The sequence below is a fragment of the Cetorhinus maximus genome, chromosome 29 (genome assembly GCF_964194155.1).
Source record: "Cetorhinus maximus chromosome 29, sCetMax3.hap1.1, whole genome shotgun sequence".
Classification (NCBI taxonomy): Eukaryota; Metazoa; Chordata; class Chondrichthyes; order Lamniformes; family Cetorhinidae; genus Cetorhinus; species Cetorhinus maximus.
The window spans coordinates 22,958,964-22,978,450 of record NC_135907.1 but is presented as its reverse complement, the minus strand read 5'-3'; the positions used below and the strand labels follow the sequence as shown (position 1 = coordinate 22,978,450).

At 48.6% G+C, this 19,487-nt stretch overlaps 1 protein-coding gene across 1 annotated transcript in view; it reads right to left on the bottom strand.

The window, feature by feature from the left end:
* Window positions 1-19,487, bottom strand: part of LOC144669350 (voltage-dependent T-type calcium channel subunit alpha-1I-like) — a 178,287-nt gene that overhangs the window by 139,129 nt on the left and 19,671 nt on the right. The window contains exons 4-6 of the mRNA XM_078531713.1: window positions 8,866-9,025; window positions 6,224-6,539; window positions 1,311-1,403 (exon numbers count right to left, since the gene is read on the bottom strand). Of these exons, the coding sequence (XP_078387839.1) occupies window positions 1,311-1,403; window positions 6,224-6,539; window positions 8,866-9,025 (569 nt within the window). The remainder of the gene's footprint in view (window positions 1-1,310; window positions 1,404-6,223; window positions 6,540-8,865; window positions 9,026-19,487) is intronic.

Sequence of the window (19,487 nt, the reverse complement as noted above, 5' to 3'; positions counted from 1 at the left end):
TTTATTAAATAAAAAGAGAAAATGCCGGAAGTGCTCAGCAGGTCAGGACAGAGGAAAACAGGTTATCATTTCAGCTCGATCAGTCCCGACAAAGGGTCATTGGCCTGGAACGTTAACTCTTGTTTCTCTCTCCACGGACCCTGCCAGGCCGGCTGAGATTTTCCAGCGCTTTCTGTTTTTATTTCAGATTTCCACATTCTGCAGTATTTTGCTCTCATTTATAAAGTTGTGGTGTAAGTGCGGAATCCAACCAGCCCAGCTTTTAATTTGCCTCTTGTACTAACCCTATCAAAACCCAAAAATAAGCTTTTGGCAGATAAAAAATGCCAGTGCAGTAGTAGAGAAGTTCCTAGAATTGATAAACGGCAGTGGGTAAAAATAAGATCAGGACTGAATGAGAGACAGAGCAGACTGCAGCGGAGTGTTGATGGTTTCCCTGATAACGCGGTTAGCAATCAGCAATCTGATTATTTCTTCTGATTTGTTATTCATTTGTAAATTAGTTTTTTTAAATCCCCTTTTTTCCATTTTCCTTTTGAAGGCAGAGGGACGTGACCCTGTTTCAAACATTTTTGTCACCATCCCAAGTTTCATTTCACGCAGGGATCATCACAGCCAGTCTGTACACAGCAAGATCCCACAAAGAGCGAATGGGACTGATGGACCGGATAACCTGTTTAATCAGGCGGCGTCAGTTTGGAAGGTGGGTGTTGTCCAGGCAAATTTGCTGCTCTTCCTCAAGTTCGATCATTATATCTCCAACTGAGGCCTCAGGTTCACATCTGGTCCAATGCCTCAGGTTTAGAATTCTCATTCCTGTGCTCAAATCCCTCCATCTCCTCCCCCCCGCTTCCCATCTCTAATCTCTTCCAGCTCCATAACCCCCACCCCCCCCGAGTTCTCTGCACTCCTCCAGTACAGGCCTATCGCATATCCTGATCACGCCACTGGTGTCCTGTGTCTTCAGCTGCCTGGACCCCAAGGCTTTGGAATTCGCTCCCTAAATCTCACTCCCTCTTTTCCCTCCTTTAAACCATTCGGTGCCACCTATCTTTTGGACAATGCTTATGGTCGCCTGTCCTAATATCTGCTTATGAGGCTACGAGTGTCAAATCTTGTTTGCTAACACTGCTGGGTTATTTGACCGTGTTAAAGGCGCCATATGAATGCAAGTTGCTGTTGGTGGCTGTCGGAATGTTCTTCACATCAGAGCTGAGGTGGGCAGGGCAACACAGAGGAACTGAGGGCAAAATGACTCACAATAGACGCAGTGCCACAGCAGGAGGGATTTGTTCTGTCCAGATACTTACTATGATAAGCAAGATGAAGTAGATGAAATTGTAGAAAGAGTGTGCATCCATCACATAATACATGATCTCAACCCAACCTTCCAATGTTATAACCTGTCAAATGAAAATCAGAGAACCATTAACACCCAGCACCCCCACACCCCCACACCCCACACCCCCACACCCCACACCCCCACCCCACACCCCCACACCCCACACCCCCACACCCCACACCCCCGCAACCCACACCCCCACACCCCACACCCCGCACCCCCACACCCCCACACCCCCACACCCCACACCCCGCACCCCCACACCCCCACATCCCACACCCCCAAACCCCATACCCCACACCCCCATACACCACACCCCATACCCCACACCCCACACCCCCACACCCCACACCCCACACCCCGCACCCCCACACCCCCACATCCCACACCCCCAAACCCCATACCCCACACCCCATACCCCACACCCCCACACCCCACACCCCCACACCCCCACACCCCGCACCCACACCCCCACACCCCACACCCCCACCCCACACCTCCGCACCCCCACACCCCACACCCACACCCCACGCCCCCACACCACCGCACCCCACACCCCACACCCACACCCCCAAACCCCCACACCCCCACCCCCACACCCCCACACCCACACCCACACACCCCACACCCCGCACCCCACACCCCACACCCCCACACCCCGCACCCACACCCCCACACCCCCACCCCACACCCCCGCACCCCACACCCCCACACCCCCACACCCCCACACCACCGCACCCCACACCCCCACACCCCACACCCCCGCACCCCCGCACCCCACACCCCCACACCCCACACCCCCACATCCCGCACCCCACACCCCCACCCTCCACACCCACACCCCCCGCACCCCACACCCCCGCACCCCACACCCCACCCCCCACACCCCCCACCACCCCCGCACCCCCGCACAACCGCACCACTGCACCCCCGCACCCCACCCCCCACCCCCCGCACCCCCGCACCACCGCACCCCACACCCCCGCACCCCCGCACCCCGCACCCTCACACCCCACACCCCCCGCACCCCCCACACCCCACAAACCCCCACACACCCACACCCCCGCACCCCCACACCCCACACCCCCCGCACCCCCCACACCCCACAAACCCCCACACACCCACCCCCACCCCCCCCACCACCACACCCCCACCCCCCACACCCCCACACCCCGCACCCCCACACCCCCCGCACCCCACACACCCACCGCACCCCGCACCCCACACACCCACATACCCCGCACCCCACACACCCTGCACCCCACACCCCACACCCCCCGCACCCCGCACCCCCACACCCCACACCCCACACCCCCCGCACCCCACACCCCCCCCACACCCCGCACCCCCCACACCCCGCACCCCCCACACCCCACACCCCAACACCCCACACCCCACACCCCCACACCCCACACCCCCACATCCCACACCCCCACACCCCACACCCCCACACCCCACACCCCCACACCCCACACCCCCACACCCCACACCCCCACCCACAGTGAGACACAAACAAGCTCCTCCATCCCTCTCATACTCACCAGGTTCCCTCTGTTGTACAAATGCTCAGAATTTCACAATTTAAATTTTTTTTATCATATTCCACCCGCACCCCCCCCTGTCCTTTTTTTAAGGCAGGAGAGATGCAGCCAGAAGGAGTCAGTCTTTCCTCTTACATCAAAGCCCTAAAGTCTGGGGTCACCTGTGTAACCCTGTTCTGTACCCTATAATAGCACAGATGCACTTGAGGGGAAGAGAGACAAACCTCTGAGGGTGAAGAGAATCAAGAGTTACGGTGATAGGTTGGGATGAGGAAAGATGGGAGGAGGCTTGAGTGGAGCATAAACACCATCCTGGACTGGCTGGGCTGAATGGCCTGTTTCTGAGCCGTATATCTTATATAATCCTATGATGAGAAGACATTCTGGAGGAACTCTCAAAGCAGCTGTAGTTTTATAGCGGGGTGGTGGGGGGGTGGGGGGTGGGGTTGGTGGGGGTGGGGGGTGTGGGAGTGTGGGGGTGGAGAGGGTGGGGGGTGGGGGTGTGGGGGTGTGGGAGTGTGGGGGGGTGGGGGTGTGGGAGTGTGGGGGGGTGGGGGTGTGGGGGGGTGGGGGTGGTGGGTGTGGGGGTGGAGGGGGTGGGGGGTGGGGGTGGTGGGGGTGGGGGGTGTGGGGGTGGAGGGGGTGGGGGTGGGAGTGGGGGTGTGGGAGTGTGGTGGGGGTGGGGGTGGAGGGGGTGGGGGGTGTGGGGGTGGGGGTGTGGGGGGGTGGGGGTGGTGGGTGTGGGGGTGTGGGGGTGGAGGGGGTGGGGGGTGGGGGTGTGGGGGTGTGGGAGTGTGGGGGGGGTGGGGGTGTGGGGGGGTGGGGGTGGTGGGTGTGGGGGTGGAGGGGGTGGGGGGTGGGGGTGGTGGGGGTGGAGGGGGTGGGGGTGTGGTGGGGGTGGGGGTGGGGGTGTGGGGGTGTGGGAGTGTGGGGGTGGTGGGGGTGGTGGGGGTGGGGGTGTGGGGGTGGGGGTGTGGGAGTGTGGGGGTGGAGGGGTGGAGGGGGTGGAGGGGGTGGGGGTGGAGGGGGTGGGGGGTGGGGGTGTGGGGGTGTGTGGGTGTCGGGGGGTGGGTGTGGGGGTGTGGAGATGCAGAAACACAGAGAGACCTGGCGTTGCAGGTTCACAAGTCTCAGCGAACACCAGGGAAAATCCTTCGGGTAGCTTAAAGTTAAAATGTGCGCAGTGGCCTGAGCTTTATAAAAAGCAGGGAGGTTGTGCGAAATCAGACAGAGATCATGTTCCTCACTGCAAACCTCACTCATTCTGATGAGCACGAATATCAATCCAGATGAGGGGGATGTGATGTGGTGTAGGGGGTAATGTCATTGGATAAGTAATCTAGAGGCCCGGGCAGGGGTTCAGATTCCACCACGGGAGCTGGTGGAATTTGAATTCAATTAATAAATCTGGAATATAATCAGTCAGTAACAGTGACATGAAACTATCATCGATTGTTGTTAAAAACCCATTTGGATCACTAATGTCCTTTATGCTGTCCTTACCTGGTCTGGACTATATATATGTGACTCTAGACCCACAGTAAACCCCTCTTAACTGCCCTCTCTGGAATTCCCTAGCAAGCCACTCAGCTCAAGGGCAATTAGGGATGGGAAACAAATGCTGGCCCTGCCAGTGACGTCCACATTGCATGAAAGAATAAAGGAAAAAAAAATACAGGAAATACCCAGATACGTCTCTAAAACATGTGAATGGTTCACATGGTATGGATTATAGGAACGTGGGAATGTGTGGACAGAAGGTGAAGGTCCATCTCGTTCACCTTCTCCCATCCTGGTGGCCACATGATACAAGGATAATGGATTCAATCTCTATCAAGGCTGCATTTGCTGCCAATGCAACTGCAGGGGGCAACACTCAACGCACACGCCTGTGACATCACTGCCTGCATCAAAGAATAAGACCAATCACTGAGCAAAGATATTTTAACAAGCACGGCGTCAATAAAATGTGTTTTTCTCAAATGTTCCTCCAATGTGTTGGGTCTTAAATGTTGGGTGTTCTCACTCTGACAGCCTAATACCATGCTTAAGGATTGCAGTTTTTTCAGAATATTGAATCCCAAAACACCCGTTCAAAATCCTGGGAGCGCGATTGCCACTTGCTCATCGCCTCACTGGCCGCCCCGCTTCCGACCCCTCACTGCCTCCCTCCTGCTCACCACCCTGCCCCCTCACTGCCTATTGTTCCCCGCGAGTGAGGGAGCAGGGCAACGAGCAGGAGGGAGCCATCGAGGGGTCAGGAGTAGGGCAGCCAGTGATGCAGCGAGTGAGGCTGGGGGCGGGACCGTCGAGGGTGTTGGGAATGGGGTGTCGAACCCAAGCGGCGAGTGGGGTGGGGTGGGGGTGCGGCGAGGATTCAATGGGTGCACAACAATGACATCAGTGGCACCGCGCATGTGTCTTCAGATGGAGTGGGTGCCCACTTCCTGTTCGAGACACACAACGATGATGTCAACTGGAATCGACTTCCTGTTTCCAATGTGGTGGCAGGAAGTCAAAGAGTCGACAACAGACCCAGACATGACGGGAGGAAAACCCCCAGTGGTGGAGAGCTTTGGAAATCATTGGTCCAAACTCGCCTTTCCTCCTGAGTTCCACTCCCCATACGTCAGGTCTCAAGTTACTCCGATATTGGCTCCCAAATGTTACTCCCAGAAAGAAATCTCTTATTTGCATCTGAACGTATTAAGGTCACCTATCTTTAATACCAAAGATGCAGTTAGTTGGATATTAAGTCACTGGGTATTATAATTTTAATAAAAGGTCCTCCAGTTTTCAGAGTTGAGGGAAAGTTTAGTGTAGGCAATTTTGGACGAGCATTAACAGTATAAATGGAGATATCATTGGAGAACTCGAATGGGGGATGGGGACATCATCACTCTGCAGGTTCATGAGCGGATTGGCCACATGTCAGGCAGCAAGTTACTGGACTAGTAATCCAGACACCCAGGGTAATGGCTCTGGGTACCCGGGTTCGAATCCCACCACGGCAGATGGTGTAATTTGAATTCAATAAAAAAAAAGATCCGGAATTAAAAGTCTGATGATGAACATGAAACAATTGTCAATTGTCGTAAAAACCTGTCTGGTTCACTAATGCCCTTTAGGGAAGGAAATCTGCCACCCTTACCTGGTCTGGCCTACATATGACTCCAGATCCACAACAATGTGTTTGGCTCTTAAGTGCCCTCTGAAATGGGCCTAGCAAGTTACTCAGCTCTCAAGGGCAATTAGGGATGGGCAATAAATGCTGGCCCGGCCAGCGACTCCCACATCCCACGAGCGAATGAATAAAAACAAACCTTAGTTAAACATGTACCTGAAAAATCACGATCCATGCATAGACGATGTTGTCGAAGTTAATGGCGCCTTTGTGGGGGTTCCTGTCCCCAGTCTGGCATGCAGTGTAATACCGGTTCCAGTTGACGCAGCCCCCAGTCACGTTGAGCTCCTGGCCCAGAGCTGCGTAATAATAATAGTCATCCTTGTCCAGGCAACACTCGTGCCCGTTGTCCCTCAAGGCAGGGATTTCATGGCATCCCATAATCCCATTATCTCCGGACAGAGAGCAGATGAAAGGGGTTTCATCATCCTTCTCAGGATGGTAGTACTGAGGCAGAGAGAGACCATTGTACCTAGAAGCAAATGGAGTCACAGTAAGAGTACCTTTGGATGCCTGTTTGTAGGTGTGATTTGGCCCTGTGTAGAGATGAGGCCTGTGAAGAGGTGATGCAGGAAACTGTGATACGTTTTCTGGGAAGTTTTCTACAGACTCTTGGGCTAATCTCGCTGCTCTGAGTTGGCACCCGCCAAGTGAGGACCTGGGACCCACTTCCCACAGCAACAAAACGGTTTTCCTCTGTATTTCCCCATCTCTGTTTTAATGGTGACTCCTCCAAATTTTGTTCTTCTCACCCAGTTGACTCACTTTTCCCTCTTCCCACATCCTCAATCCGTTAAAACCGAGGTTGCCATTATTCGCTGCTCAACTCATCTTCCCTCAGGGTCCTGCTGCTCGAGGAACAATAGTGAGAGACAGCAAGTTAAATCAGGATGGGGTGTTAAGGAGCGACTGAATTTGGGTTGTAAAAGGAACAGAGAGGTTTGCAATCAATCAGCACTTTTTACAACCCCAGGACACCCGAAAAATGCTTTTTGAAGTGTCATCTGAAGGTAATGTCGGAAACAGAGTGACCAATTTGTGCACAGCAAGCTCCCACAAATAGCAATGCACTAAGAACTGGATGACTGCTTTTAGTGATGTTGGTTGAGGGGTAAATATTGGCTCCAGGACACAGGGGAGTACCCAACCCCCCTCCTACTCTTCTCCAAAATAGCACCAGGGGGTTCTTATGTTCAATGGGGGAGGGGAGTTGGGGCCTCATCCAAAAGACAGTGCCTCTGCGAGCGTCAGCCAAGGTCTTGCGCTCAAGTCTCTGGAGTGGGACTTGAACCAGCTGATTTGGGGGCAAGTATGCGACCCGCTGAGCTATGGCTAACACGTCTGGAGTAAGGCAAGGAGTCCCACAGTTTTGGAAGCCCAGGGAAGGAATGAGATGAAGCAGGAGTCCAGGAAAACGATGAGTCTTACATTCAACAGCGGTTAAAGGGAGCAGAGAGTGTGCAACGGCCCATGTGTGAAATAGGAAGCAGAGCAGAAGAAATTTGAGAGGTTCAATAATAAAAGTGACATTGATTAAAAAGAGCGAGTTTGTATATTTGCCCGGGTCTGTATAATTTAGCTCCACTTTCGACAAGACTGCATCCTCTGAATTATTTACAGGGCTAATGATTTTCAAAGTTCAAATTCTCTTTAATCTCCCAGCACTGCGCCACCAAATTCAGGAAGCACCTCAGTCCTGGCAAGGCGCATAAATTCCAATTCAGAAAGAAACGGGGTTGATGGAATTAAAACAGCTCTGCTGCACCCTCGTTCCCATGAAAACACCATCTGCTATCATCGGGTGCCAGCCAGCTGGGTGCACTGTGCCTGACCTCCCTGTCCTCTCCAAAGTTGCTGAGTGGCGGTGAGGCTGGTGTTGAGGGATTTGCTCTGGCACAGCCTGACTCAGTCTGAGCTCCCAGAATCTCAGGGCAGGCGTGATGAGAGTGTGGGCTGGAGTGTCGGGGACCCCGCTAAATGCGTTTTCTTTCATCACCGGGCAGTGACCAATAATTCAGTGCAAAGGACACAGGAGACAATCACACCTGACAAGTACGCACTTGTTGACATCAATCGGTCGCCTGTATTCTGTCCTTATCTGTAATGTTAACATATGCTAAACTGCCAATTCAGACACAGTGAATGTCAAACTGTACACGATTCAGCACCAAAAACCTCAGTTATAATGCAGAGCTACTCACTGAGCTGCCAGTCCTGGTCAAATAGTTCACTGCAACTCCTTGTCGATGCTGTCACAGGGGTCATGGCCACATGGCTATGGCCTGTCTAGCAACAGGGATCTGTGGGGCTCCAGCCAGCAAGGATTAGGAGAGAGGGAACCAGGAGTAAGGGGAAAGAGAGAGACAGAGATAGACAAACAGAGAGAAATAGAGAGAGAAAACACAGATAGAGAGAGGCACACTGAAGGGGTCAGAGAGAGAAAGAGACACAGAGTCACAAACAGAAAGAGAAAAACTGACAGACGAGAGAGAGAGAAAGGCAGATAGAGAGAGAGGCAGACAGAGACAGAGAGAGAGTCAGGCAGATGAGGCAGAGACAATGATGTAGGCAGAGACAGAGAATGGGGCAGAAAGACAGACAGAGACAGAGGTGGATCCTGACTCTGTACGACAGTGTCATACTGGTGAGGGATGGTGAGTTGACAGCCCATTTCCCATTTCTCCCCATTTTTACTTTTACCCCTAGTACAATGGGAGATCTCCAGTCCTCCCAATCTCCACCAGACAACTCAGCACAATTTACATCTATCACACATGGACTCGCAATTAAACACTCACAGCGTTAAGTTTTCTTCCAGAAAGCAGCGATTCCGCAGGAGTCCGGCCCACAGCTGCACACCGATGATGCCAAATATAAAAAAGACAAAAAAGCAGAGGAGCAGAACATTGCCCAGCATCGGGAGAGTGTCCAGTAACAGATTGACTAGGATTCTCATACCTACACAAAACAAAGGAACACAGAGTGAGGGAACGAATAAAGAGTGTGGAGGACATGGAGTCACAGCCATCTGGGGTTAAGAAGCTCTCTCTCCCTCTCTCTCTCTCAGTCTCAGTTTCACTGGCTCCTTTACCCCCTCCCCTCCCCTTCCAGTAAATCAAATTTATATTTCTTCCCATCGGTTTCACATCCTTGCTGTTCCATTCCTCAGAAATCCGTTCCTGCACGCCCCAACCCCTCCTCCACTGGGACCCCCTCACTCTCTCCCCTCCACCAACTCTCGACCCCTCACTCCCTCCCCTCCTTTAACCCAGGGCTTCCTCACTCTCTTCCCTCTAACCCTTGGCCTCTCCCTGCTCCCTCACTCCGGCCGTTCCCTCCCTTTTTCCCCGTATCCCGCGAGCTCTTTCATTCTCACCCTGAGATATCACCCAACAAAAATTCTTTCGAGTTATCAACAGTCACAGATTGCAATTGAGTACAATCACAGTTCTTGGTTTCCGGGAGTGGGACATGAACCCACAACCCTCTGATTCAAAGGCGAGGGTGCTATGAACTGAGCCACAGCTGAAGGGTCTATGGTGTAAATTGGAAGCGGAGGAACAGGTAAGAAGAGAGTGCTTGTGATGCACTGAAAACACTCATTTGGAAAATAAATTAGGTTTAGAGAAAACTGAAAGTCAACTAATTAGCAGATAATGGTGTGTTTCATGTGAAAACAGGTAAAGTAATTAGGCTTGAGATTAGTATGAACACTATGTACTCAAATGCACTCATATAAAGTGAGGCAGTTCTACAGTTCCCTTAATGAAGATGTAATCCATTACAAATCTCTCGGCACTTCATCCTGTACCAAGAGCTACTTTGCTGGTGTTTTATTTCGATTAACCTAACAAGCTATATTAAACACGGGCCGCTATTGGCTCAGTGAAGAAGCAGGTTGACGCACGGATACGTGGATACAGTGGGAGCAAATGCCAACTTTGCAGAGTTATTACAGCACAGGAGAAGGCCTTTTGGCCCATCATGTCTGCACCGGCACTCCAAATGAGCAACTCACCTCGTGCCATTCTCCCGCCACTTCTCCCCGTAACCCTGCACATTCTTCCTTTTCAGGTAACAGTCTAATTCCATTCTGAATGCTGCGATTGAACCTGTCTCCACCACACTCTCAGGCAATGCAATCTAGGCCCTAACTACTCACTGTGCGAAAACGTTTCTCCTCATATCACTTTTGCTTCATTTACTAATCACTTTAAATCTGTGCTGTCTCATTCTCGATCCTCCCATCAACGGAAACAGTTTCTCCCCATCTGCTCTGTCCAGACCCCCTATGATTTTGAATACCTCTATCAAATCTCCCCTCAACCTTTTCTCTAGGGAAAACAGTCCTAACTTCTCCAACCTATCTTCTTTTATTCATTCTGGGATGTGGGCACCGCTGGCTAGACCAGCATTTATTGCCCATCCCTGACTGCCCTTGTTCAGAAGGCATTTAAGAGTCAACCACATTGTTGTGGGTCTGGAGTCACATGTAGGCCAGACCAGGTAAGGATGGCAGATTTCCCTCCCTAATGGACATTAGTGAACCAGATGGGTTTTTAGAACAATTGGCAATGGTTTTGTGGTCTTCATCAGACTTTTAATTCCTGATTTTTTTTATTGAATTCAAATTTCATCATCTGCTGTGGTGGGATTTGAACCCAGGTCCCCAGAGCATTACCCTGGGTCTCTGGAATACTAGCCTAGTGACAATACCACTGCCACCACCTCCCCTTCATAACTGAAGTTCCTCATCCCTGGAACCATTCTCCCCATCCAGCTCCTCAGCTTTTCACACTGTACCCCATACTGTACCCTATCCAACTCCTCACTCTCTCTCACGCTCACACTGTACCCCATCCAACTCCCCACCCTCTCTCACACTCACACTGTACCCCATCCAACTCCCCACCCTCTCTCACACTCACACTGTACCCCATCCAACTCCCCATCCTCTCTCACACACACACACAGTACCCCATCCAACTCCCCACCCTCTCTCACACTCACACTGTACCCCATCCAAAAACCCACCCTCTCTCACACTCACACTGTACCCCATCCAACTCCCCACCCTCTCTCTCACACACACACAGTACCCCATCCAACTCCCCACCCTCTCTCACACTCACACTGTACCCCATCCAACTCCCCACCCTCTCTCACACACACAGAGTACCCCATCCAACTCCCCACCCTCTCTCACACTCACACTGTACCCCATTCAACTCCACACACACACACACACACACACACTATCCCGTCCAACTCTATCCTCCCTCACACACAAACACACGAGCCTATTGAACGTCCCAGCCTCTCACTGGGTTTGGATTTCCACAGGGGTTCCAGATGTTAACTTTATCTGCCTCCTGGATATTTGTCAGTTTTCAAGTCCAAACACTAACTTCACACCTCAATTGTTTGCCCAATTGTTCTGCTTGGTCTACCCATCCATAATCTGTTTACTTTACACTTTGAAGTTATATCTGACTCATTGCCTTGCCATTCTGATGCCTTTTCACAACCTGATGGAGATGACCTTTGAATACTATTTAGCACTTAACGCCTCTTTCCTGTAATTTGAATCTATTTCCAGGCTATTAAACCCATTATCAAGGGATGAGGAACTTCAGTTATCTGGAGAGGCTGATGAAGCTGGGATTGTTCTCCTCAGAGCAGAGAAGGTTAAGGGGTAATACATTGGAGATGTTCAAAATTCTGATGGGTTTTTGATGGGGTTTCATTGACATGAGGATCCTTAACCAGAGGATTTAAGATAACTGGCAAATGTAGTCTGGAGTGTACTGCCCGAGGAAGGATGATATGGAAACAAATTCAACAGTAATTTTCAAATGGAATTGGATAAATATTTGAAAAGGGAATGATTGTAGCTTTTTCCCCAGGTTGTGACTAGAGGTTAATTGAAAATTTCAAAACTGAGATCGGTAGATTTTTGTTGGGTAAGGATATCAAAGGTCATGGGGCCAAGGTGGGGAAATGGAGTTAAGATATAAATCAGCTATGGCCCAATTGAATGAGGGAACAGGGTCTTACCAGTAACTTACAGTGCACTTAACTTTCCAAAATTCCTAGAAGTGAGTTCTTTTGTCTTTGAACTTCATTTGAACTCCACTATGGTTTGCGGCATGCACGACTGGAGTGAAGGGCCCCTGCCTATCAGTCGTATTGAAGTATTCAGTGATGATCATTTCACATTGCAGATTGAGCACCATGGTTTCAAAATTCCCTGCTGTGTGGAAGGGACCGTGCTGCTCCACCACATTGGAATGTGTGCACTGTGTGCTACCCCACTACAATCCATCGACCAGATTTTACTGTCTCCCACCTCCAGGCACAAAGAAGCCCTGTTGTATTGCCATATTGAATTGTGAGCTTAAATTGCAGGACGCTGCGTCTCAAAATCCCCCCCTGATAGGGTTGAAGAAAGTCCTGTAGTTTCTCCATATTGGTCTCATTTCTCTTGCACATTTGCAGATGGCAGAAGTGGGGGGGTCTTTCAAGATTTAATTGTTAAAAATAATTTGGAAGTGAGAAACTCTTTCTTAAGTCTAAAATGTAATGGTCCAAACATTCTATTTATCCCTAACTATATCTTTTATTTTTATTTAAATACTTGAGTGATTACTGAGCAACGGTTAAGTAACTGATAGTCCGTATGAAAATCCGAAAGAGACATAGAAGTTACAGCACCGATACAGGCCATTCAGCCCAATTGGTCCATGCTGGTTTTTAAACTGCACATGAAGCTCCTCCCACTCTCTTCATCTCATCCCACGTCAACACATCCTTCTAATTCTTTTTCCCTCATGTGTTTATCCAGCCTCCCCTTAAATGCATCAATACCGTTCTCCTCAACCACTCTCTGTGGTAGTGAGTTCCACATTTGCACCACTCTCGGGGTAAAGACGTTTCTCCTTATTTTTGCATCGGATTTATTAGTAACTTTCTTATATTTATTTGGACTCACTTTCTTTCTGTCTACCCTATTGAATCCCTCTATAAACTGAAAGCCCTTTATTAGGCCACCCCTCGACCTCTTGTTTGTAAAGGAAAGAGACTCAGCCTGTTCAGTCTTTCCTCCAAATTCATAATAGACACCTCCTCTTCAGACCTGCATTCCATGGACTTAAGGATCTGGGATCCAGGGAACTCCCATCCAGCTGTTTATTGTCAAACCAACTAGATCCTGCTTTGTAGCCTTGGACAGGAGAGAATATCTGTATGCATGTTCTGTTCCGAAGAAGAGTCATATTGGACTCAAAACGTTAATTCTGTTTTTCTCTCTCCGCCGATGTTGCCAGACCTGCTGAGCTTTTCCACCACCTTCTGTTTTTATTTCAGATTTCCAGCATCCATAGCATTTTGCTTCTATTACAGTCTGTGTTTTGTCAAGGACAATGTTTGAACTCAGGTTGTAAAAGAGGATGGCTAGTCTTTTGGCAATACATTTTCTTCAGGGTGTGACACATTCTGGGGTTTAGAGAGCTAAATTATGAGGACAAATTTATAAACTTGGCTTGTATTTCTTGAGTTTAGATGATTGCGGGGTGACCTGATTGAGGTTTTTAAAAATTCAATAAGGTAAATATGGAGAAACTATTTCCTCTGTTCGAGAAATCAAAGGGGCATAATCCTAATAGTAGAAGAAGCTGTTCAGGAACATTTTTTCATGGTGAATAAATGGTCCTGAACAGCTCCCTCTGATATTATGGTGGATAGCGGAAATCTGAAACTCTTTTCTTCAAAAGGCAGTGGATGCTGGGGATCAACTGGAGCTTTCAAGATGGAGATCGATTGTCTTTTGTTGGATCAGGGTGCTGAGGGATAGGGAGAAAAGCCAGGGAAATGATGTTGAGGTCCAGATCAGCCATAATTTGATTGAACAGTGGAACAGGTTTGAGGTATGAATGGCCTCCTTTTCCAACTGTTCCTAGCAGAATAATGAAACAAACAAGATCCACCAGCCAAGAAGGATAGACACCACACTGAAGACTGGATGTAAGATGAAAGTAACAAACCGAGGGCTTTGATTATTGGGCTCAGTATCGATGAGCTCTTTTGGGTAACCCAGCCACAGTGGAATTGGCACACAAACAGGAAAATAGCACCATCATGTGGGAGAAACTTCAACAGCGCCTGTTGTGTTAGTTCAGCACCTTGGACAGCGAATAGTACTTGTCTACAAAACTACCAGAACCTGCACCAGTCTTTGTGAATGTTCACAATGGGCACATTCACACTCCATGCATTACACTTGGAGCAGATTGCTCAAGTTTGGAAGGATAATTCATACCAGCATACCCAAAACTTAGTTATATTAAATCAAGGTTTGTTGACATTGTGATGTCTTGGCATAGTAACTATAGGAGATAGTCACGAAAAAACCCAATAGGGAATTCAGGAGAAACTCCCTTAAATAGGGAGTGTTGAAAATGTGGAACTGGCTAAGTAAGGCACAGTTGAGGTGAATAGTGTAGATGCCTTTACGGGGAAGCTAGATAAACTATGAGGGAGAAAGGAATAGCAGGATATGCTGATAGAGTGAGATAAAGCCAGCATGGACCAGTTTAGCTGAATGAATGGTCTGTTTCTGTGCTGGAAGCTCTGTAGCTATGTTACACTGGGCATGCACAGAACAGGCCAATTAGTTTTGAGCTTTGGTGCCAGGTTTACATGGAATTGACAGGACAGAAAGAGGCCATTCAGCCCTACTGGTCTGTGCTGGTGTTTATGCTCCACCTGAGTTTCCTTTTTTTTCCCTTTATTCATTCACAGGGTGTGAGCATCATTGGCAAGGCTAGCATTTGTCACCCATCCCTAATTACCCCTGAACTAAATAGTTTGCTTGGCCATTTCAGAGGGCAGTTAAGAGTCAACCAAATTGCTGTGGGTCTGGAGTCACATGTAGGCCAGGCCAGGTAAGGACGGCAGATTTCCTGCTCTAAAGGACTTTAGTGAACCAGATGGGTTTTTACAACAATTGAAAATGGCTCCATGATCACCATTACTGAAACTAGTTTTATATTCCAGATTTATTAACTGAGGTGAGGTGAGAGTGACTGTCCTTGACATCAAGGCAGCATTTGACCGAGTGTGGCATCAAGGAGCCCTAGCAAAACTGGAATCAATGGGAATCAGGGTGAAAACTCTCCGCTGGTTGGAGTCATACCCAGCACAAAGGAAGATGGTTGTGGTTGTTGGAGGTCAGTCATCTCAGCTCCAGGACATCACTGCAGGAGTTCCTCAGGGTAGTGTCCTCAGCCCAACCATCTTCAGTTGCTTCATCAATGACCTTCCTTCCATTATAAGGTCAGAAGTGGGGATGTTCGCTAATGATTGCACAATGTTCAGTACCATTCACAACTCCTCAGATACTGAAGCAGTCAATGTCCGAATGCAGCAAGAACCAGACAATATCCAGGCTTGGGCTGACAAGTGGCAAGTAACATTCACGCCACACAAGTGCCAGGCAATAACCATCTCCAGCAAGAGAGAATCTAACCATCGTCCCTTGATATTCAAAGGCATTACCATCAATGAATCTCCCACTATCAACATTCCGGGGTTTAACTGAACTTGACTAGCCATATAAATACTGTGGCTACAAGAGCAGACCAGAGGCTAGGAATCCTGCAATGAATAACTCACCTCCTGACTCCCCAAAGCCTGTCCACTGTCTACAAGGCCCAAATTAGGAATGTGATGGAATACTCTCCACTTGCCTGGATGAGTGCAGCTCCAACGACACTCAAGAAGCTCAACACCATTCAGGGTAAAGCTGTCCGCTTGATTGGCACCCCATCCAGAAACATTCATTCCCTCCACCACCGATGAACAGTGCCAGCAGTGCGTAGCACCTACAAGACCCACTGTAGGAACTCACCAAGGCTCCTTTGACAGCACCTTCCAAACCCACGACCACTACCAACTAGAAGGACAAGGGCAGCAGATGGATGGGAACATGGAAGTTCCCCTCCAAGCCACTCACCATCCTGACTTGGAAATATATCGCCGTTCCTTCACTGTCGCTGGGTCAAAATCCTGGAACTCCCTCCCTAATAGCACTGTGGGTGTACCTACACCACATGGGCTGCAGTGGTTCAAGAAGGCAGCTCACCGCCACCTTCTCAAGGGCAACTAGGGATGGGCAATAAACGCTGGCCCAGCCAGCAATGTCCACACTCCATGAACGAATTAAAAAAAAAATCAAATTTCACTATGGGATTTGGATCCATGTCTCCAGAGCATTAGTCTAGAAGTCTGGATTACCAATCTAGCAACATTACCACTACACCACCATTCCCCTCTTCAATGCTGGGAAATTCAAAAATAAGGGTTTTAACAACAAGGAAGTAGAGGCAACGATTTTGTTTCAGAGGTCTGGAATACGATACCAGGGAAGGACTTGGAATTGAAAGGTATAAATAAGTTCCAGATGTGTTTCTGAAGAGAAGGGAGAGAGGAATATGGTGAGAAGGAGGTTATGTAAGGTTGATCTGTGAAAAAGGATTGGGATTTTTGGGCCTAATAGCCTTTCAATTTTTCTTAAACATTCTTGTGGTGGTCTTGTGGGGTGAGGGGGTGTAAGAACGTAACAAATTGGAGCAGTTGTGGACCAATGCAGTCCTTCAAGCCAGCTCCACCATTCAATAAGCTCATGGCCCAATGTCCACCTCAAATACACTTTTCCACCCTTTTCCCAGATCCCCTGGTTCCCTCAGAGTCCCAAAATCTACCGATCTCGGGCGTGAATGCGCTCAATGACTGATAATCCCAAAGATTTGCTGCCCTCTAAATATCTGAAACTCTGGGGAAGAAGCAAAACACCTGCCGATGCTGGAAATCTGAAATAAAAAGAGAAAACCGCTAGAAAAACTCAGCAGGCCTGGCAGCTTCTGGGGGAGAAAAAGTTACCGTTTTAGGTTGATGGCATCTTGTCAGAACAACAGACCATCGAGCTGAAATATTAACTCTGTTTCTCTTTCCACAGAGGCTACTTGATCTGCAGCATATTTTCAGCATCTTCACTTTTCATGTCATCTCTAAGACTTAGCTCTTCAGCCTAGGGAGCAGCGATGAAAAGTGCTCGCTCTTTCTCCTATTCTCTTTCTCTCTCTATTAGGCTCAGCAATTCTCAAGTGAACCAAAGTTGGCCGGTTACAGTCAATAAAAGACATTCCTTTAACTTGATGCTGATCAGGCACCAGAGATAAGGCTGTTATAACAGAGGGCAGCAGTCGTCTATGCAACTTAATTGGCAGAGTGCAGAGAAAGACAGAGCTGTGCTGGCCTAATGTAGGTTAACACAGTCCTGCAGGCATTATGTCCAGGGCTTTAGCATGATATTTGCTCATTTCAGTTGTCAGATCTGGGCATGAAGGTATATGATGGATTATACCTCTGGACAACATCATGCAGCACAAACAATGGAGCGGTGCAACAAATATTATTTTTTAAATCACAAACTTGTACAGTATTTATTCAGTGGCTTATCACACATCTCAGTGACATCTCTTTGCAGCAATCGTGTATTTTGAACGGCAATGGTTGCTGTTATGTTGGTAAAGGAGGTAGTACATCAAGATCCCCAAATCAGCAATGAGATAATCGCTGTGCCGGCTTTTAAAGAGCTAAGTGGAACCAATTGGATAGCATTTTCAAAGATTCAGCACAGACATGATGGGCTGAATGGCCTCCTTCTGTGCTGTATGATTCCAACCCATGCTTTTATTCACTCTATCAAAAGCCCTCATAATTTAGAGCGCTGTTAAATCTCTTCTTAACCTTCTCTGCTCTAAGCAGAACAGTCCCAGCTTCTCCAATCTCTCCACATAACTGCCGTCCCCTCGCCTCTGGTATCTTTCTAGAAAATTTCCTCCCCTTTCTAAAGTGTGGCGCCCCAGACTAGACTCGATAATCTTGCTGAGGCCAAACCAGTGACTGGTAAAGTGCTGACCTGGGGAAACAGGGATTGCGGGCATCCCAATGGTTGTACAGGCCAGAAGGTAAATCTCCCCGTGCACAGGCTCCTCAGTCTCTCCAACAAGATTTATTCAACATTACACTGGATTTTGCTGTTACCGTCCCTCATCTGCACAATTAACAGGCTTCCCATGGGAGCAGGAACAAGGTTCCTCCACTTGAGAACTGTGTTGTCGTTGTTGGAAGGAATGTTTGAGATGAAGTGCTTCACGATGGAGTCGTTATAGAATAAATCAGTTGCTTTTTTTTTTGCAATGACTGCCACTGCAGTCTGAAAGAGCTTTTGATCATGATGCCAGTTGAAAGTGAAGAACTGAACACTTGTAATCTGTCTTGTGTGTGACATGTACTGATAGCGATTATGCGCGCTTGAAAATTTAATGGAAAGCAAAATTTATACCAATCGCTGGGAAATGTCCCTAAACTTTGCACAATTATCTACTCTGAAATATAATGGTTGCTTTCACGTTAAAAAAAAATGGACAGCCATTTTGTGCACAGCATGATCCCACAATGAGCAAAAATAAGCAGCCCAGTTAATCTGTCTAACAGACAGCACCTCCATCTGTGCTGTACTCCTTCAGTACTGGAATTTTGGCAGTATCAGCCTGGATTATACGTTTAAAAGTTGTAAATATTTAGGAATTCCCTACCCCAGAGAGTTGTGGATGTTCAGTTGTTGAACAGATTCGAGTTAGAAAATGACACATTTTTGAGTGCTAAGAAATTGAGGGATATGGGGAGAGTGTGGGAAAGGGGAATTAAGGTAATTGATCAGTCATAGCTTATTGAAGGATGGAGCAGGCTCAAGGGGCCATACTCCAGATCTTATTCGTTACCTTCTTCAATCTCTGGAATGAGTTCTGAACCCACAGTCTCCTGATTCGGAGGAGAGAGTGCCACCCAATGAGCTATAGCTGACATTCGTAAATAGACACTGAGTACTGATACGCTAAACTTGTTCATCGTTTACTTAGATGTACCTATCCTTTTAAAATGGTAGACAGACAAATATCTTGCATGTAAAGTGTGATGATCTTGACAGCTAGTGCTCAGCTTTATTCAGAGATAAAAACAAAAAACTGCGGATGCTGGAAATCCAAAACAAAAACAGAATTACCTGGAAAAACTCAGCAGGTCTGGCAGCATTATGCTGCCAGACCTGCTGAGTTTTTCCAGGTAATTCTGTTTTTGTCTCAGCTTTATTCATTCAGTGGTCAGTTACCAAGTCCCCTTATTCATATCATGTCTGTTTATCTGGTGGGTATCAATGGAAACTCGGGCAGATTTATCTGACAAGATGAGCTCTTTATCTTGTTTCAACAGCACAGTCTAATAGTTCAGACAATAAGCAGTCATTAAGTCTGATATTATTACTTCAAACTGCACAGAGACACTTCTAATCCTGATTAAT